Raw genomic sequence first — 21,833 nt, 5'->3', positions numbered from 1 at the left:
GATGTAGATACATATTACGATGCATCCTTTTGGACGACCATAACGGAGTGTTTCCCACCCACAAAAAGGGCTTTTTGGAAATGTTGTCCGAAGTTGATACATTGAAAGTGCCAATTTTGCTTATTGATGCGGTTTGTGGAGAGACAAAACTGAGCTTTTTGGAAAATGTTCAAGTGTGGTTGTCAGTATTTTCTGACATGGTCATACTCCTTGCAGCAGTGCTCTCTGATAGCTTAGTTTGTGCTCCATGCTCCAGCACTGGGGTTATTGTTTACGATTCGCATTTCAGTGCTTAAATCCCTGTTTTATTCTCAAGCTGTTCTCTGATAACAGAAACAAAAAGACATGTCAATTCATTGGATATTGTATTTTGTATTGTGTGATCTGCTATATTAATAACAATAATGAAAGTAATCCACAGAACAAAGCTCCACGGTCTCAGCATAGCCAGTTATCAGCCCCTTCTGTCTCTGTAGTACCGTGAGTTTTTTCTGATTATTGTTAGATTGATGGTAATGTAAATTATTCTGGACATCTGTTCATTTTTGATGTCCAATGTGTGTTATCAAAGGGTGCAGACTAAAATGCCTCTGAATGCTATTGTATGGAACTACAACCAATCAAAGAAACAAAACCTGTGACATAGGCCTGAGCAACATAAAGAAGAGAGAGTAATTAACAGTTTTGTTTGCCATCTGACAGATTTTCAACAAGAACATATCTAACTAACTTACCGGTTGTATTGAGATGTGACAGTGGACGGCAAGCTTTTTTTTAAAAAAAAAGTCTGCTCTTATAAAAATTTGATTTTCTCTCCCCGGAGCTGACATGAATATAGCAAAGGTCTTTAAATCCAGATGTAGACTGAGATTATTAGATAGATAGATTCCAGGGTGAACTGCAAGCACAGCTGGAAAACCCCAAAAGAGATCATTTAACCGCCTTTTTTTTCTTACTTTACTTTAATGTGACTTTTTGCAATCCAAATGCCCACGAGATTGTGACTCACCTTAGCAGCTGTAGTTTATCTAATGCCATTATTACTGACTGAGCTGTGTTCACAGACCAGCTGCAGAAATACTGCAGTGTTGTGGCTGGTTGCTCCTCGTTTTAACCCTAAAATGAACGCTCCTTACTGAACCGTGTTCCCTTTGAGGATTATTGTTCCCCACCAAAATGTGATCAAAGCTTGTCCAGATGGAAAATGCATATCAGGGCAGCACCTCACATTTATTCTCTTGCATAAAACAGCAATAGCACACTTTTTATTTTTGATTTGTGTCATGTTTGACAGAAGTGGATTACATTCTTGTACCTTTCAAACTTTCATTCGATGTAATTTCTCAATAACCCCATCGGAACCCTAACAGTTTTCACATTTGTGACTTGCTTTGTGTACACTTTAAATGATACCAAACATCCTGGTTGGTCTGATTTGTTGGGATAATGTTACATTTTCTCTTTTGTTTCAGAGTAAGAAGACTCATATACCATACAGGGACAGCAAGCTGACACGGCTACTTAAAGACTCCCTGGGAGGCAATTGCAGGACAGTTATGATTGCCAATGTTAGCCCCTCATCCAAGTCATATGATGACACCCACAACACACTTAAGTATGCCAACAGGGCCAAGGAAATCAAGTCCTCGGTTAGTATTTATTCATGTTCTTCAGAACTTTTAATTCTAATACAATTCTTGGACTGTAAATGTATGGATTTCTTTTAAATTGTCAATTTTTTTTCTCTATGCTTACCTACCAGCTGAAGAGTAACGTTGTAAGCCTCGACAGTCACATTGGCCAATACGCAGTTATATGTGAGAAGCAACGGCAAGAGGTAATATGAAACAGCCAACAACACAGTACTTGATTTTAAAATGAAAGAAAAATCCACAAAACCTGATCAACCTGGTCACCATGATCAGTGGTTCATTTTGAACCGTTATATACATTTTCTGTTGGATCTTACAGATTCTACAGTTGAAGAAGAAACTAAAAGAATATGAGGAGAAGAACATGGTGCCTGGCGCTTCTAACATGATCTCTTCCGAGAAACAAGCAGAGTTCAAAAGGTAAGCATGTACATGAGTTTGATTCAGAGTGTCACGTGAGACATACTGTGTTGTTGTAAACATTGTAATTGGAATACAGGCACTGATTGCACTGCATTTGTCAACATGTTGTGCAGTTGTGTTACATTCATGGGACCTGTGGTTTGACAAATGCCTCTGATTGCTTTATATCCATCATGATTTATAATGAAGTAGATCAGGAAGTGTAGAAGCTGTAATTAGGCAAAGTGGTTGAAGAATGTGCCGAGTGGAGTCTGTGGTGTTGATTCTCAGTGGGATCAGTAGAACTACCATCACATTAAGTGAACAATTGTGTAGTTTTATGTAGTAGTTGTATAGTGACCTATTGTTGAATTACTGAGTCGGTGCTCATGACAACACCTAAGTTTTCCATTTATCAATCTCTATCCTCATCTCACTCATGAACAAGAGCCAAAGATATTTGACTTCCTTTAGTTGCAGTCTTCCAGCAATCTGTTGCTGAAGAGGTGGAGACCATCCAGTGCTAGTGAATAGGGATGTCACTTTCTGTTATTTTCGCTTTAGATGGAGCAACATACATTAACTAACCAGTTAATTATTAAGAAAATTAAGTGCATAATTACATGAACTACAAGAAGCTTCACAGTGAGGTTGTCTGACATGTACCAGACAGAGGGGCTCTGAGTGAGGAGCACACTAGTATGGCATGGGTGGACTTTCCCCACTTGGACTGCATCTTCGAGTCAGTAGTGAAGAAATTAGAAGTAGCTGTTCAGCAGTAGGTTGTCAGAGCTAAAGTAAGCTTGGCTATCCTGGCTAACTTCTCTTTTAGCTAATCCATCTTTTCAAAGTGACTTTTCATGGCCTATATGCTGTCTATATTTTTTCCCTGGGGGGATAATGTTTGAATAGCCTGTCCTCAACCTTTACTTATTTTGCTGAAATAGAGGCAAAGCAGATTTCCCCCCCCCCCCCCCCCCCCCCCCACATACACACACACACACACACACACACAAAAGCAGCTCTACTTGCTTTGATCAGCACCACACAGTGTCAGAGTGGATATCATTAGTTCAAAATGGTAGCTGCTGATTATTTGTTTGTGCTGCCACACAGACAGACTCACAACACAAAGCATTAGTGGTATTCTTGACAGCCGACCTGCCCAGAGTGTACTCGAAACAAAGTGTCAGCATTGATGATCTATTGTTGCTAAATTGCTGATGAAAGCCTTGATCCATTCCTATACCTCATGTGGATCTGCTTACATTACACCTAGTTTACCTATTTTTAAATGTATTGTTTATTTATTTTTTTACGTTTTACACAACTTGTTTGTGTCACTGCCATGAAATGGGCTCTTGCGCTGCCTGGAAAGCTGTTGCTTCCTGAAAAATCTGTGAATCCTCAGCAGTGACCTCATGCTGAACAAAACAAAAATGTCCTATCAATATTATATATGTTTTGTTTTTGTTTTTTGCAGCATCCTTTTCTTACTTTCCAATTGATAGTCAATTAGTTTTTTTATTAACCGTCTTATGCCCACTGTAAAAGAAATGCATATCACATGAAGAAACTTTAATACAGTATTAGAATTAGAATTTCAGCACTGTAGCACACTAATATTTTCATACTCTTAGACCTGTTTTGATGTTTTTACACATTCACTCCTGACCTGTACTGTTGTTAGTGAACCTGCAGGGAGCAGACAGGTACTAAAATATTGATAAACAGTGTGTCAGTAATTAATTAAACTTTCAGACAAATTCAAGGTAAAGAAATCTTGATTCTGTATAACTCCTGTTTGTGATTGTGTAAATTACTGTCATGTGTACACATACATTTGATTTGTCTTTAATTGAAACAGGATGATACATTAAATTAAACATTTCGTAGGGTTGAGTGCAGACAGTTTTTAATCTCGCTACCCAATTAGGGACTTTTTATTTCTTGGATTAAAAACCAGATGTGCTTTGAAGCCCAGGGCTCAAGACTGAAACCCGCTGGCATTGGAAATGTTGCATATTCTTTTTCCGTTGGCCACAAATGTACACTAGGTACCTTTTGTGTATAATGGTAAAGCAGTGTTTAAAAGACTTGCTATAATCAACATGAGCTTAACGATCTTATTTTATCGAAATGTGGAGTTTTCATTTTTTTAAGCACAGCTGTGTCGTGCCTTCATTTTGATTTAAATGATATACACTCATTTCTTTCCTTTACATGAATCAGATCAGCCTCATCCTATCTAATCGTCTTTAAGGCACACAGTGGCATCTGTCGGGGTATTTGGGTTGGGGGCGGGGGACACGGAAAAGCTGAATGAGTCTCACTCCCACACATTTCATTCACTGGCATCAGAATTCACAACTCGCACAGTGAGAGGCTCTGAATAGAGGCTGCACGCTTCTCACACTATTAAAAATTCAGCAGTCTAGCAAGGCCACGACGTCTCCTACGTCACTGGAGTTGCATTGAAGAGTGCAGTCACATTTCAGCGACAGCTCTCCAGTCTTATTTACCTGCATGCATCTCCTGTCTCTCCTGCTTTAACTCAACTAGACAGCCACTTGCATCCAAACTGGATATCACCTCAACTCCATGCCAGGAATACATGTATACATCATATTGCTAAGAATATCTTCCTGACTCAGTCTGAACAGCATTGGCATCTTGTGGAAGATTAAGATTATATTTCAAGGTTAACACATGACTTAATAATTGGCTCAGGCCTTAACACATCCATAATTGATAGTAGTAAATAATTTTTAATAAAATATTTGATTTATTTAATTGGTATACATTATCATTAACAGCTGTAAAATTCTGGTTGAAATGTCTTTTTAAAGCTATTAAATAACTCAAGACATTTTGGGATGTGTTAAATGCATTAACAAAAGGCTTGTCAGAGGTCTTGGCACAACAATTGATATAAACTTGCTTGTTATCGTTAATTTATGTCAAGAAAACAAACACCAACTTTCAGTATAATACAAAACTACTACAACATTAAAAATGGCCATGTTGAATGAAGGCCTCTCTGACAGTAGCAGCAAAAAAGTATTACAGCTTCAAGACCCAATATATTGCAAAGCTATTGTAATTAATCGGATTAGACGAAACGTGTAGATATTTGTCTAATTTGAGATGCAAATTAATTATACGTAAAGTTTGACGTTAATTCATGTATGCCGAGTTCAGATTCCTCATGCAGCCCTTTCAAAGCAAAGTTTACAACATGTGAACATTACTCTTCTCTCTCCCTCTAGGGTGTCAGAAGCTCTGCAGCAAATCTTCTCGGGCCGGGCCCAAATCAGGGGAGAGCAGCTGGATCTGGAGAGACAACTGAAGGAGAATGAGCTGCGCCAGCGCTACAGCGAGGAGGACAACCTGCAGGTCCAATACTTCTGTGCCAAAGAAAAGACTGAGAAGGTAGCTGGTGCTTACGCTGCTATCCACAGATTCCATCATCCCTGCAGAAAAACAGCTGCTGAGTCATCATTTCACTTCTCTGTTCTCTATAGTTGTCTTAACTCTCATTTACGCCACTACAGGACAGAGTCACTGCTCCCCAGTTCCTGGCTCTTCTCTGCCATTTGTGTCCCAGCATTAGGCCCAGCTGTAAATGCCACTTAAAGTATAACAGGTTAAATTCTCAAGAATGTATGGTACCAAACTTGGCAGAATGGTCCCCTGTCATCCAAAACAAATTAAACAGTGGGAACAGTTTTTATGACAGTGGCACTGAAGCTTCTGCCTCCATTTTAAAACTTAAATTTATAAATATCCTCTGTCTTAAAATAAATTACTTATTACAGATTTACCTCTCCCACAGTAAATTATAAACAACTAAAGCCACATACACAGTTAATATTGTACAATACTAATATTAGCACAAACAATTGATGATTCATGATGTCCCTTAACTGACATGTTGTTGTTGTTGATTTCAATAGGCCACTTGTAAGCACGAACGGAAGATTGCCAGCTTGCGCACACAGCAGCAACACATTTGCAAACGTTTGAAGGAGGCAGAAACACGGTTTCTGGACAATGATGGCTGGCTACATCGTGTTGAGAATGAGATTAAACTGCTGAAGTCAAATGATCAGACCTCTGAGGTAAATAAAGTGTATTTATTGACCCTGTGTTCACTGGTGCTGAAAAACAGCAAAATCAAATGTTTGTTGGTCGCATGGTTTCTGTACATTTTAATTTAATAATTTAAATTTTTTTCCTCTTATTTAGAAAAAAAAAGCTTAAGTTTTTTATTCTTTATACAAACTTTCTTTTTCTATTATAAGAACTGCAAGAACAAGTTGAGTTGAATTCTGTTGTACTTAATGACTGTACCCAGTAGAAACTGTCAGTATGCTTCTATAGATTTCAATAACACTTATCATTGTTGATTGAGTACATAAATGGACCGCAGGTAAGCATTGAGAAAAGCTTCATACTTGGGCATGAAGAAATTGTTTGAGTTAATGCAAGATAACAAATGAGCATGCTAAGATATATAGAAAAACTTAACAATGTGGGTTACATCCTTCAAAACTCATTGCTTGGTGTTTTTTGTTTGTTTATTTTGGAAGGTAGGCTGTGTCTCTACTGGTGTCGTGACTGTCTTTGTTTTCTTCCCATCTGTTCTCCCAGTAATTAGAACCGTGCTCATTTTATTTCTCCAGCTCACTAGTGGATCACTGAAGAGAATAAATCAATACCCTTTACTCATCCCTCACACAGCAGCCAGTTACCTAAAACCATGCCCATGTTATTTTTTTCTTCTTTATCCTTTCTTCCAGGAACTGACCCAGAACTATGACGCACCCACCGGTCAAATGTTCTCTCTGCTGTTGTTTCGTATTTTCTTTACGTCAGAGTCCTTTTTCTTTTTTTTCAGCTCCCCTCCCTTACCCTGAGCAGACAGCTTTTCTGATGAAACATGGATGAAAACAGAACTTTGCATCTTATCTCTAGTATTCTGACCCCCAACCACCTCTTGTTTCCTCACCAGAGTGCTATTTCAACATGCTGTTATTTAAGAATAGCTGTTTCCTCATCATCTCTATTCCCTGACCTCACTTCTCCCCTTGTTTAGGTGTTAGGGAGGGACCTGCGTTGCCACAGATTGGAGCTGCAGGTAAAAGATCTCGAACAACACATCAGGCAGATGGTCAAGCTCACTGCACTGCAGGATCAGGAGAACAAGCGCATGCAGAAGTAGGTCAACAATACATAGAACCAATTCTTATTCAATTAACTATTACTCAGTGCAGCCTGCACCTGCACTTCACTCGACTGATTTTCCCTGAAAAAATGTTTCAATGTTATTTTTCCATTGCATTTCAGAATGGTAAACATCTTGTTGCCAGCTTATAGTCGGAATTACTCGGCGTTGCATGGAGCTGGGCTGGTCACAGAAGCAGAAAGGATGGAGAACCATGAACTTGAGCACCTTGTGTTGAGAGAGAGAGGCGTGGTCTGGGCAGACCAGGAAGGGGCGGGACAGCAGATGAAAGGTGACGGGATGGGAGAGGAATCACAGGAGATGAATGAGGCAGGAAGCATAGGACTCCGCAGCGAGTTGGCACCTGTCCTGTCTTTCTCACATCTGTTATACCACCAGAGTAGCCCCTGCAGTAAGTCATCATACTCTCCTGTTGTTGTTTATTTAACATAGATTCAGACCGTTTGTGTGTGTTAAATTACAAAACTTGTGAACGCTGGGAAAATTTGGCAGGGCAAATTAAGTATTTACATTCTTCTTCTGTGAATATTTTTTAAAATTGAAAGGCTAAAACTATATTTATTGACTTATAATATATTTATTGTTTTTTATTTTTTATTTTTTTTAAAGAGAGATTTGTGGGAAATACTCACAATCAAGAATCTAGAACTAGCAAATGTTGGGGATTTTTAGATTAAGCTGTTGGTTTATTTTTTTTTAACCAAGGTAGCAAAGCTAGCAGCACAGCTAATCGAGCTTAGATGCTAAGAGCAGCTACATTCAGCAGTAGTTAGCTGTTACTTTAGCAGCAAAGGAGATGCTTTATGTCCATCAGGAACTCACCATGGCACTGTAACGGGCTCCCCTCATTTTTGGAGGCTGCATGTGGCCACGGTCCGTAGGTGTTCATTGAGAGGCTGCGGCTAGCAAAAGTTAGCAGTTACAGGAGCAACAAGTAAAGCTGTCTATCCTGAGCTAAAGCAGAGCTGCCAGAGGGCAGCAAACCGACACCCAGAAAATATTTGCTCCATAAAACATGATCCAGTTTCATCTTAATCAGTGAATAAAGTTCTAAAGTTATGTTCAGGGCTTAAAGTATTCCGGCACCGTCCCGGATTTCCAGCGTGCGGCGTTTGGCTGCGGGGGAAAAAAATTCCTATATTGAAAAAAAAAGTCTTGATATCATTTGAGAGTTCATAAGTGCGTCTGCCCATGATATGATGGGAACACAACTCTCCCTCTCTCAAACTAACATTATTAGCCAATCAGAAGTAAAATGGGACAGGTCTTGGAAATATGTGCTTCAACCGAGTCTCATGCTGAATTGATACCCGTGCAGAGACGTCACATAGGAGATTAGGATGGAGAGTAAATTCATGAAGCCTGGGAAAGATGCCCTCTTAATTGATATCGGATTAACAAATAAATGGCGCTGGGCGTGGATAGAAGAAATGGGGAAAGACGGTAAGCCTTTTGGTAGCTTGTGCAAGAAGTTAAGAGCAGCAGGCGCTTGCTCCTGCACTTTGTGCTCGAGAAAGCTTATCTATGCAACTAGCGGTAAAAAAGTGCTGCCACGTTACAAATCCGACCCCACTCATAGAGCAGCTGTTTGCACTCTCCAACACACAGCATGATTACCGGGAGCAACAACCAAAGCTGACGTACCGGCATCAATGGCTGACTGTGTGTGTGAAAATACGACTTGAAAATACACACGTGCGCGTTCATCACATAACAAAATTGCTCTGACAAAACGGTAAACTGTCACAAACGATAACAAAATTGTAGAAGTCGCACTTTGGTGCACCTGCTACCACCAGGATACAGAGAATGAAGTTGGTTACTTCACTGAGAAGTTGGAGGTGTGCAGCATGTTGCCTGTCGAGGCTGACAAACACATTGCATTTCCTGTGACTTGTTGAGGTAATAAGTCAACTTGTGTCTCACAAGTTTGATTTTTTTATGTGAAGCTGCAGAAGTAGGAAATGCTCACTTGGATTATCTTTAAGCATTTTTCCGCCAGTTCATAATTCTGCCAGTACAAGGGTTTACGTAATTGAGCCAGTCACCAATCAATAGAAAGTGATTTAAAAGTGAATAAAATAAAATTAAAATCTTAAAGATTGTTACTTTAAAGTGCAACTGAGATGATACAGAGGAGCTTCTAAATACATTTTGAAAGATCAGGCAGAGAGAACCCAATAAGACACATGCATTTGTCATCTTGTGTTGGTGGGGAAAAATATGGAGAAGGTGACATTTTATGGGGTGGCATATCGTCCCAATAATTGAATACAAGTGATTTTTCCCCTCAATTAGCTGTATCAAGTGCATGCGACAATCTCACCCCTCCCCCTTCCCCCTTCCAGAGTGTATGAGCAAGAGTCTTCACAGTGAATGAATCTACTATATGTCAAACTGGTTAGGGAAAAATGCCACTCAGCCATTCATCCTTCTTACATGCAGAATCTTATCTGATAGCTAGCTGAGGTTTTCATCTTGAAAAAATGTCTTTAAATTGAACAGTGCCTGCAGACGTGTAGTGCAACATGGCAGAGATTAGCAATCACTAATCTGACAGTCAAACAGCAAACACCAAGTTCACAGCGCTTGGACTTTACTGGGCAGCCCTCTAAGATAGATATACCCACAAAAAAACTATGCACCTTTTTAATCGCAGAAATACTTTGTTAGTTTGATCATCAGAATCAGCTTTATAGGCCAAGTATGTGTACACAAACAATGGTTATGTATCAATGTACAGCAAATTGATTTTTAAACATTAAATCTAAAAAGGAAGTTAAGCTGATTATTTAATGAACAGCCTGGGTCAATACATTAATTGAATGCAAGTATTTTTGTGCTTAGCAACAGACACAGCTATTAAATACCTACAACAAAATGATCAAAGGACCAGAATGAGGATGTTAAAGGGCCACATTTGGCCCACAGGCTGCCAGATGAGTAGGTCTGGTTTAGATGAAAATTATAGCTAGCATGTCCATTTCACAGCATATTGTTTTGATCAGGATGTGTTAAATCCCAGTGGGGTTGCACATAGAAGCTACATGGTGTGTTACATACATGAACAGTATCCCCTTACATACATGCTGCTTTTGTTTGAAGACTGTAATTATATAAATCTAGTGTCACGTCCCAGTAAATGTTTTGTACTAGGTTCAATCGTTCTACAGTGTAATGCTAAAATGTGAACTTAAATAACAAGTATACACATGTGAGACCTGGCTGTATGATGAATGTCACAAGTGTTAAACCTATAGGTCAGGTGTCCAGTAAGGAAGTTCAATAAGGTCTTGTGTATTTGGCGTTAGTCAAGCTCTAGTGTGTATTGTGGCACCCATGAGATTGCCTAGCTCATTTTTAGCTGTCATCTCTGCATGACCTAGCAGCACCAGGCCCTCATGACATAGAAGCCTCGGCAGACAGTGGAGCATGAACCAAAGCTGGCCAACAATACTCAATTATAATGATGGTGTCTTATCATTTGCAAGATAGTTAACAAGTGCACCTGTCCCTCTGATCCACTACTGGCTCATTTTAAATTATATTAAATTCATTGTCAGTTATATAAAGAATATGACAACCCCTGAATACAGATATTTGTGGCAGCCTCTTATGAGTTATTTTTCTAAGGTTTAAAAGGTCCTAAGAGAAGACCCAAACCACTCTAGGTTTTCTTGGTCACCAAGCAAGTCGTTATGACTAAAATGTTCCATTGCCAGTTCACATCTCTGCCATGTTGCACTGTGCATCATGCTCAAGCTTTTGCGCAAGATTTTATTCTATTTTTAATAGCAAGACTGACTTTTTCTTCAGAAAAGATAGAGCCACAGTTAGTTGGTTGAATGTCTTTAAAGTCTGCACAATGACTTTTTACTGTTTTTAAAATCCACAAAGAAAAAATGACAGAATGCGAGCTGGCAGACAACATTTACTGCTTAAGTTTTTAAATGAAAAAAAACAACACAAGGGTGACAGAAGCGTTTCAAGTGCTCTGTGTAGTTTTGAAAATGACGCTCTGTTGACGCTGACTGTCTCTCTTTTTTTTTTCAGGTGCAGCAGGGAGAACGAAAAGAACATCATTGTGCAACACTGTTCTATCACCAAAAGGTAAATCAGCTCTCTTTTCTCCCCCATCTTGATAACACACTTTAGTCATTTATCTAAATACCCTGCATGCCTGTTAATCCCCCTCCCCCTCTATGATCCACTCATTTGTTTCTCCATGCAACCTTTCACCCAGTCCATCAGACTTGCCCAAACACACTCTACAACATGATGATATCTTTCATTAAAGTTAAACACACAGATCAAAGATGTGCCAATACAATTGTATTGGTTTAGTGTAAGCCGAAATTTTCACTTTGCCATGTTGCTTTTTTATTTGTTGACCATGTTTTTAGCGGTTTAACTGAGACGAATTGTTCAGAGTAGTAAAATACACACATAAAGTCAGACATGTAATATAATTTGATTTATAGTTGTGCCGCAGACATTCTGTGCTGGCCAAACATTGAATAATGAAATGATCTGGAAACTCACAACCAGTTTTATAGAGGGAAAACTAAGCAGAGAACCTTTGGGGAAATGTAACAAAGAAACTTTTGTGAAATATTGCGGTTCAAATTGACTGTAATGATATTTACTGCAGGTGGTCTACATTTTATTGAAACACATTGTGGGAAATTTGAACTTTTGAAGAAAATACTCCTGCCAGATGACCCGAGATCCTTGAATGGAAATGAAACATTAAAGCACCAGGGAGTTTGTCACCACTGCTATTAAATTTCCCTGAGACTTATATATATATATATATATATATATATATATATATATATATATATATATACTTACTTATTATAATAAGAGAACTTCTTTCATTTAGTTTTGAAGGTTTTTCTCAATGGTCTGTCCATCCAACCCTTCTTTATACATCAAGCCAGTTATTTATTGTTATGTCCTCATCATTTTATTTTTCTTTGCCAATGCATCTGCTGTCAACTTTGTCAATATATGCACTTTCTCTAATTGTATTATTACGGTGCGCTGTTAATCCCTGATATCAAAGCCTTTGGAAATTTGGATTGAAATGATGAAATGTTTACTGAGTGGGAATTTAAAGTTGAGTGCCTCAATTAGAAAACCTATTGGTAGATCGAAAAAACGTTCATTTAGCTGTTTTGAGCATTTCTTAAGATAGCTTAGGTGTGAAAGAACACATTTTGATTCACATTTCTTATATAGTGTTTTTCGACGGCATACAAATGTTAAATACATTTTTATATATTCTAAAAATAAACTAATAAGTCAGTTACATGTAATGAATAGCTTAACTTTATCTATGGCTAGCAACCTGCTTTATCAATCCCTTGCTGAGTACGTCAGGGACACGTAATGTCTGGAGAGGACGAGGTTGTAGTGGAGGCGGAGAGGGTAAAGCTCCAGCTGCAAGACGTAGTTGTTTTGCAAAACCTGAAGCTTTCTGGGTGAAATTATTGAACCAGTCTAGGGGGGAATGAGTGCTGCATATGAGGGAGTTTATGTGGGTGAATCCAACTCAGCAGGGTGAAGGATTGAAACAGTTGTGAAATAACAGAAAGACACATTGTCATTTTCCACATTGTCAGTGGATGTGCACCCAGGGTCAGCTCAAAGGAGCATGATGGCAAAGAGCAGAGAAAGAGAAAGAAAATGGAGGTGACATGTAGTCAGCTATCTAATACAGGCTGCATAGACACGATGAGTTGGCTCAAACTCAATGGGGCTTATTGAAATGCATGTCCAAGCTTTGCCACGCCCGCTATAAACCAAATAACAGGAAAGTTTATAAATACATAAAGGATAATATTTAAAATTTGGACTGAAACAAATTTCAAATACTTTTTAGATGCTAACTGTACATACTACACAATTAAAAGGCTGTTTTGGATTGTGTTCTTAATATATCAAGAGCATACAAATAATAATGTAATCTGCATCCTTCCTTAAAGCTAAAAGTCTACATGATGTTGAAGATTACAATGCACCTTCCATACTCGTGGGAAGAACAGTAGATACATGCACAGTATTGTGGCTTAATGTGCCTGACACAAGAAGATGTCTGTCCACATTTCATAAATGATTTCTAAATAAAAGATAGATTGATTGCTTGTAGCAACACTTTATGAAGTAAATTATTGTCCAGGCATGCATCCCATTTTAACAGAACATACATGCAGTCGGATCAGTGTCATTTATTCAGCCTTTAAATAAATCTTTACATCACAATTTCACATTATTGGGATCATGTAACCACAGTTTCATTTCTGTAATAAAATCATAACTGTGCATCCTTCTCAATTATGCATTCACTGACTCACACTCGCATCCTTGAAAAGCACTCTGTCCATTTTAAATTCAGTCTAGAGCTACCACTCACACATGCATTTAGTGTATATATGGACAGAGACACATATATTTATGCAATGGGTACACCTTATACATGTTGTGCTGCTGTTCTAGCTGATGGTGATTCTAAAAAAGATAGCTGAAATAACAAATGTGTTTTAATAAATAAAGCTTTTATTTAGCATTCAGACAAACTGCTCTGATCTAATCCTGATGCTGTTTGTCAGTCCCTTACTGCTTCCTCAGCTGTTAATGGTAGTCACTGCAGCATGTTATGAGAAATAGCTCCACCCTGCAGCTTGCAAAGCCAATCAAATTTCACCCGTTTTAGAGAGGGCTGGGGTTTCAAAAGAGCATTAACTCTTTGTGGACTGCTTAATAATAGCGAGTAACACAAAAATGATCACTGTGAAGGAATATTTCTGCATTCCACAATCTAGTGTTGATTAAAATATTTCCCCTCAGTCATTTATTGATAGCTTCACAATTTTTTCTCTCTGCTACCTCCCGCCTGCCTCTTTTATCTTGTTCTTTTTATATTCCCATTCGATTTCCTTCCTCTCACTTCTTTTATCTATTTTTTCCTCCCTAGATTTTGCTGTCCTTTTTGCTTCAAGTGTCTTAGGCTGGCTTTTTCTTCCATTCTGCCTTTCTTTCCCTCCTACCCTTAAATGTTTTTCTCTGTCTGTCTAGCATCTAACCCTCCCAATCCCTCTTGAGCTTCATTCATGAAAATGCAGATCCACAGCAGGGCAGGAAAAAACGTCAACAGACGTAAACTCCCCCGCTCCACCAACCAGAAAAGGCGCACTATAAAAAACAGGCAGCAGCAACCAGGCGACCCTAATTCAGTGCAGCCTCCACCAGAAATAGCAACTCATGCATGTATTAATCCCCTACAAGCCAAAAATATGTGATTGAAGGAACTCTGCTGCCATTTATTGCTATGGACAACTCCTCTGCCACAGAAAAGGGCTATTTATCATCGTCTCCACACTCTTGTGTGCTGTCTGGAGTCTGACTCACATTTGCTAAATATTGCATTTTGATATTTGGGGGTAATGTATAAATCAGTCATTCACCTTTGCATTTAGTGTTCTCACTTCCTTTATGTGCTGGCATTTTTCCTTTTTTAGCCCCCTGCTTCACCCCCACCAATCCTCTGCAGGAAATGCCATGAGTATAATAGTGTTCATAATGAGATGTAGACACCATGATTAACCTCACTCTGCTACCGGAACAGGGCTTTTTTTTTCTTTCTTTCTTCTTTCAATAAAGCTAGACAATGTGGCCATAAAAACCCTGCATAAAATGTATCTCATAAATCGGTATTTAAATAAGTCAGGGTATACATACTTTATTCATCTTGTTTTAATGTTTAAAATGACAGATGCTGAAGAAAACAAAGGGTTCATTATGACTTTGGCGAAACATGTCAAACTTAAGTTTTGTTTTTTTTTAAATATTTTTTTGGCTTTATTGATAGGTCAGCTGAAGATATGACAGGAAACAGGGAGAGAGACAGGGGGAGTGACACGCAGCAAAGGGACCCGGGCCGGGAGCAACTGAGCTCCGTTTAGCTCAACCAACTGAGCTAAACGGCGCCCCATGTCAAACTTAAGTTTTAACAAAAACACAACCATGGTGGAAATGCTATTTACTATCTGCTATCGTTAGCTTCTAGTCGGTACTCAGCTACAGCCTAGCTACTGAAAAGGGCCTGGAAAATGACATCCCCATGATGACTTTTTTTCTTTTTTTTTTTTTTTTATCACTCGCAGATGATCTCTGCCTGCCTTCCGACATGTCTCCTCCATAAGTACAATAGCGTAACTTTGGCCTAATGTCCGCCACAATTGAAGCATGGAAGCAGCGTTGCAGCATAATTTTGCGATGCATTTTTTTATTTATTATTTTTTTTTTTTTCTACAAGTAATGCCTACAGCAGCAGCACCTACATTTTCTGCTTTCAGAAGCGAGTTCACAGAGTTCAGAGTCGTGTGTTTGAGCACCATGTTTTCCTCAGTCTAAAAAAAATAACTTCCAAGGCTGTTAGCAGGTGAAATCCTTGGATTCTTGTCTATTTATAAAACGCAGTCCTTTTTAGGATGATAATGCATGTCTCAGCTCCTACCAGCATTTTAAAGTTTAGATGTGAGAGTGGGGCACTATGATGTTTAATTGCCTTGTGCCATGCATAATATCTTCAACACTACTGATCACACTTTGATGTAACTTACGGGAACGATCCATCTCATTTCTCTGTTGTGACATTTTTTAAATTGCACTGTTTAGCCTAAGGCAGGCACTTCAGCGCTTATTACTGATTACTGATTGAGTATGGGGGACTATCATTTGGGGAGGGCTGTGTTTACTGTTGCCCTGCTTACTTTTTAAAGTGGTTTGATTTTCTTTCACTTTCACAGCCCTTAGTTGTAAACAATGTATTAATTTCAAAGAAAGCCTTTTACAGATTCTGCATTTGCTAAGAAGGTTCACATTTTTATAACATAACTTGTTCTTAATTATATTTCAAGGCCCAGAGGTAAGGTGGGCCATAGGCTTGCATAAAGTCTAACAACAGAGAAGCTTGGTTGACAAAACGGCCAGCAAGCATGTTGATTGTTAAAGGTACATTCAAATGTGCTTGCAGTGTCCGTTTGAACGGAAATCTTGTCACTTGCAGAGATATTTACTCTGCTGGCAAACATTGTAGGCACAAAGTAGAATGCTGTCATTCCTTATTTGATATGGTATAAATGAAAAAGAACACATGGTCATTCCCCTTTTTTGTTTGACGTAGAGCTCTTGGGCCAATTTGACTCGTCGCTATAGTTCTTATATTTAGTTTTTCATAAGGTTAAAAAAAAAAATTGATCAGTTATATTCACAGTTTCTGAAACCTGATTTGTAGATGAAAAGTGTGTCTGGTCACCTTTTACCATTGAGTTCAGCCCACTTCAAACCAGCAAGAATAGCTCAAATAAAGAAGCCAAAAGTGGGCAAATGTCTTTTCTTTGGAGTTGCTTTGTATGTGTCATTTCGATCAACTTTGTTAATTATGTTTTGTTTGTTTTGTTTTTTAAGATAAAGGAAATCATACAGATTTGAAACAGGAACCACTCCCCAGAATGCCTATCAGGAGAAATCTGTCTGCATCCCTGCCACCACAAAGCCCCCGGACCATCACCAAGACCCAAATGTTTGAGGAGGGCATGTTCCCCCTCCAGTGCACACCAGAAGCTCAAAAAACTGTTCAAGCCTCGTCACTGGGCTCCTCTACCACCATGGATCCCAACATGACCTTTGAAGTTGTGGACAACGATGATCAAACTGCAAATAATGCAACCATAATAATAAGTGACAAGAGTTCCTGTCAAGCGTCAAAGTCCGGGGACTTCTCAGGTCCCAGCCAGCTGCACCATTTTCCCAAGGCTAATCAGGGGGACCAGATTCCTACTAAAAGGTGAGAAAACATGTCTTAAGCTTTCCTTTTGATATGAGGATTCAGCTTTAGTTGGTCAGCTTTCTGTCCATCCGCTGTACACACACCATGTTTTTAGCTAGATAACAATAAAAGGCCTTTTTCAGCCTGGCCAGTGATCTAGATTACAGTTCTCTTGACTCTATGCATACATTATATTGGTTCTGTTGGCAGTCCATATGGTGCAGCTTTTTAAAACGTTGAAGGAGTCGTAAACAAATGCATCAGTACACCTACATACTGCCTACAGAGCTCCTGTGGTCACTCCAGATATTCACTAGTTCAGTAAAGTACACTACACAATAGTGACACGTAAGCATGAAATTTTGTAAGAAAGATTATAGGAAATACTCCTCTTCATGGGAAATGTTTTGGGATACACATGATACTGCTGTCACAGCAGAAACCAAAACTGATAACATTATAATCTAATTGTAGACATACATTTTTATAAACAAAGTTCAGTAAGGAAAAACTGCATGAGCTGCCACAATGTATCTGAGCCATTTGTCACACTTTCCCGCTTCCCGTTCTCCAAACAGTTTATCTCAACATGCACTTATCGGAAGTGGAGAGTTGGCCGAGGAATGTTTTTGGCTGGCCTTAGTGTTAAAGAACAGCTATTATCGCTTAGCAATATTAGCATCATTACAGTTGACATTTGACACATGGAGTAGCAAGTTGGCAGCAAGAAATTCACAATTTCTACTGAGCATATGCCGTTAAACATTAGAGTAAATTCTGAGACTGTTTTCTGAGCTGCTATCTGAGCTCACATGCATTTTATATTTCTCAGTTTTTCACATGTCTTATGTATCATGTAAGATTTGATCGAATATTGTTCATGTCTTGACAAGCTAGTAGGGCTGGACGATATGACCTAAAAATAGTATTGCAATATTTTTGGTTAAATTGTGATACTAAATGTATATCTTGATATTTTTAATATCACAGTATTTGTGACCAGATACCTCTATTGTTTTTTTAACAGTGAGGTATGGATATCTATGGATGATATTGGTACTTTGACAAAATATGAACACAATAAGATTAGTTATAGATGATCATTAATAATGTTAAAATGCAGTGGGTAAAGGTAAGCAAGCAGAACAATCTGCTCGCCTTTGAGACCAGGAAAGCTGCATTCACAAAATCATTTAAAAAAACAGTAAAATCACTTTAATATTTTATTTGATAAACTGATCCAACATTCTGTATGTCGCACCTGTCAAGAACATGTAATGAGAGTTAAAAATCTGAATATACTCCTTCACCCTGAATATTTTAATAGAAATTCTGAATGTCATTAACTCACCTAATTGATGTGTGAACATCAGGGACATACTTGCTTGTTTTTCTTGATATTTCTGAGGAAAAATTGGTTCAAAGGGACAAGCACTCCTTGTGTCACCCATGTTAATCTTGGTAAAATGCCCAACGCTCTAACACCAGCACCATGATTTAGTGTTGGTTCAGTATTCAACCCAGACCGTTCTTGTACAACACATTTTAAATTAAACATTGCTCCCCGAAAGCATAAATTATAAAATTTTTAAGCAAGCCTCAGTGCAGTACACAAAAATTTTAAGAATTGCATAATGAAAATATTTTATTCATTAAATTCATCTATTGCATTATTTAAAAATTGGTTCAGAGGGAACTAGTGAAGAAATATCTCAAACCAGTTCCATAAAATCTTTAAAAACTGTCTTAAAACACATCCTGAACACTTTTTAAGGCATTATGTGTAAAAGACAGTCTGAATGGTGACTAAACCGTTCAAAAATGGTAAATCCCCCAAACCTTATTCAAAACAACGACAGAGACTAGAGTGTAAGAAGTGAACACTTTTTCACCAGCAGCAGGTTTCCAGACTGTAACATTGGGCCAGGAAGCTTCAGTCAGCTGAGATGAGCAGTGTCATGGTGTCTTTAGCTAGAAAACCAAACAGGAAGCATTTCCATCAAGCTGCAGTGTGTGTAAGTGAATGATGCTGCCAACAGAGGAGCCTTCACAGTGACACGTTGAGTCTAATCATTTTAATTTTGCATACATTTTCTCCGAGCCAAACTCAAAATCTAAATTCATCGCCTCAGTCAATAAAATCATGACACAAATAAATCAAATTACTTGAAAAATCTCTGCTAACCCCCAAACATAGTGTGTCATAGGGAGTTGTTTTTCATGATATACTGAAGATCAAAGTAATCCCGACTTTATTTGAGCACTTAGCACCTTGTCAATTCTCAAAGGAAAACTTGCATTTAGATAGCAGGAAACACATTGCACATTTAGTAAATATTTCTCTGTGAAAGTACATTGTAGGTAGAGGCTCAATGACTTCAAGAAACTTTAATTAGTTTTACTCTTCCAACAGTAGGAAATCAAGTCCTGGAACTGTGAGGTGGTTGAGTGGCAGTTCCCTGGACAGGGTTCATGTAAAGTCTAGCACACAGGGACTCCAGAGGAAGGAAAAAGTGACTCCAAGTGAGTTTAAGTGTTGTGTTTGGAATTAGAAACAGAAACACAATATGAGAAATCTCAAGGTCTAGCTAAAATATTAATTTTACTCATTTATATACCTGAAGGCGCCATGGTAAAATAGTTTTACCAAAGTCAAAGTTATCAGAGACACGACAAAGTTTGCATAACCAAATTTCTGAATGCAGGTGCATCAAAATGTAGCATAGAATAACAAATCTTCAGAATTGACATGAGTTTTATTTTATTTTTTAAATTTTGAATACAAAGGAAAGTGTTTATTTACACATGAAGACCAAACAGCGAGATGTCATGGTGATGTGAAACTTTTTTCTGTAGACAACAGATCCCGTCTCTACAAGAAGCGAGACGAGCCAACCCGACCTACATGGATATGACGTCTGCTGCACAAGGAAAGCGTAAATTAAACCGGTAAGGTGCCACTGGATTTGAACTTACACATGCAAATTATTTTTATCCCATTCTAGCGGTGGATTCAACAATCTCCTCTGACACATTTATGATTATTTGGGTCTGGACTAAAACTATGCAGAACTGTCAAACAAAATAACATTAATGGCCGTTTCTGAAGGGAATCATGTTGTAGATGATGAGGTACTTTTGATTATTTCTCTCTAATTTCCTCCTTCTGTTCTATCCACTGTAGCAGCATCCGAGAAGAGTTAACACAGGGTTTCTCTGCACCTAAGCGTATAAAGAAAGACCCCACGGTGTCACGGAAACCACTCAGAGTGCAACGTTTCGCTGGCAAGTGTCAACACAAGAAAACACACATATACTTTCATAACAATTGAAAAACAGTACTTTAACTTTATATTCTGCTCATTCTTGATACAATTCCTTGTCTGGTGTCTGTTCTCAGGTTCAGAGGAGAACAAGGCACGAAGAGTTGTGAGAAGCATTTCAGAAGGAAATCTCAGCCTTCTTGAGCCTCAAAAATCCAAGTCAATTTTCTATAAAACATCCCAACAGTTCAAGCGAGTGACTAAACGGATGTAAAGCCACATCGTGTTTAGACAATTTTGCCTGTATGGACATTTTCACTATCCACCGTTTTCCGTCCATATTTTTCTTTTCCTAGATACTGTCTAAGGCCTCAGAAGATGTGGCCATTGGGTCGTTTTTTTCCAACACAATTGCTGATGTAATAAGATGAAGTGCAGTGAAGTTGCATTGTTTTGTTATGCTCTTTGATTTAGCCTTACCCTGCAGTGAAACTACTTGATTGTATATAAGTGTTATATAGTTATTGGACATCTGTTTAGACTTTTCTTTTGATCGTTTAAGGAATTTTGTCGTGTCTTTTCTGCTTTTTGTCATTTTTAAGCCAACTGTGTACACACTAATAGCAAGAAATAAAGCAACATGTCCGGTGGATTTTCCATGTTTGTCGCATGTTACGTACTATCCTTTTACTATCCTCAGCCTGGTAGGTGACATTTGACAGGGCAGCTAATATCAGATGCAGACTATACATGACCTCAGATGGAGTTGTAGAAAAAAAAACTGAAGCTCTTTACTGAGCTGTGTGGGTTTTTATGTTTTATTCCCTTTTTGTCTTGTACATATAATAACAACATGGGTTTATCGATATTTCATAATAAAAGTGCTCGTAACAGGATCTATGGCTGTTCTTTGATGAATAAATCCCTTTCTGAGATGCAATATGTGTTTTTTGTGCTATTGATGTTGAGTCTGAATGTGGTCTTCAATGAAGTGTGGGTTACAAGATGTTCCAACAATAAATAAGTGACGTTAGACGGGCTCAGCGAAGGTGAAAAATAAAATGGCAAGAAAAATTGAACTGACCTGGGAGTGACTCGTAGCATAACTCACAAAGATAACTTTCTCCTTGTCTTCGCAACCGTTTCATACCTTTTAGGAAGATGGGTGAACCTCAAGTGCAGTGATTGATAGGATGCTTTTTGTCTCTGCCTATGCCTCATGGGGATTCTGGATGACAAATGTATTTTGCCATTCAACAGAACACAAGACTCCACATCCAGTCTTGACAGTGGTGTTTCCACTAACTCAATCAATGCTGTCTGAAACTTCAGTTAAACTTTGAAAAAAAGCCAAGCACAGATATAGATACAGGGTTCGTACGGGTGCTTGAAATCCTTGAAAGTGCTTGAATTTCAATGTTGTGTTTTCAAGG

General features: G+C 38.4%; 1 protein-coding gene across 4 annotated transcripts in view; it reads left to right on the top strand.

The window, feature by feature from the left end:
- The window catches only part of kif18a (kinesin family member 18A), a 29,271-nt gene extending 7,931 nt beyond the window's left edge, over nucleotides 1–21,340 (top strand). The window contains exons 7-18 of one of the 4 annotated variants that reach the window (XM_030414301.1): nucleotides 1,473–1,649; nucleotides 1,763–1,837; nucleotides 1,972–2,072; nucleotides 5,324–5,486; nucleotides 6,011–6,175; nucleotides 7,153–7,274; nucleotides 7,404–7,693; nucleotides 11,356–11,412; nucleotides 16,777–17,155; nucleotides 19,994–20,086; nucleotides 20,325–20,422; nucleotides 20,538–21,340. In XM_030414301.1, the coding sequence (XP_030270161.1) occupies nucleotides 1,473–1,649; nucleotides 1,763–1,837; nucleotides 1,972–2,072; nucleotides 5,324–5,486; nucleotides 6,011–6,175; nucleotides 7,153–7,274; nucleotides 7,404–7,693; nucleotides 11,356–11,412; nucleotides 16,777–17,155; nucleotides 19,994–20,086; nucleotides 20,325–20,422; nucleotides 20,538–20,674 (1,857 nt within the window). In that variant the 3' untranslated portion in view covers nucleotides 20,675–21,340. Of the gene's footprint in view, nucleotides 1–1,472; nucleotides 1,650–1,762; nucleotides 1,838–1,971; nucleotides 2,073–5,323; nucleotides 5,487–6,010; nucleotides 6,176–7,152; nucleotides 7,275–7,403; nucleotides 7,694–11,355; nucleotides 11,413–16,776; nucleotides 17,156–19,550; nucleotides 19,661–19,993; nucleotides 20,087–20,321; nucleotides 20,426–20,537 lie in introns of those variants that run through there. The other 3 variants (XM_030414300.1, XM_030414302.1, XM_030414303.1) reach the window with 3 other exon arrangements.
- Nucleotides 21,341–21,833: the final 493 nt, after the last annotated feature.

This window comes from Sparus aurata, chromosome 4 (assembly GCF_900880675.1).
Source record: "Sparus aurata chromosome 4, fSpaAur1.1, whole genome shotgun sequence".
NCBI classification, from domain to species: domain Eukaryota; kingdom Metazoa; phylum Chordata; class Actinopteri; order Spariformes; family Sparidae; genus Sparus; species Sparus aurata.
Note: the sequence above shows the minus strand (reverse complement) of the source record. Positions and strands in the feature narration are given on the sequence as shown.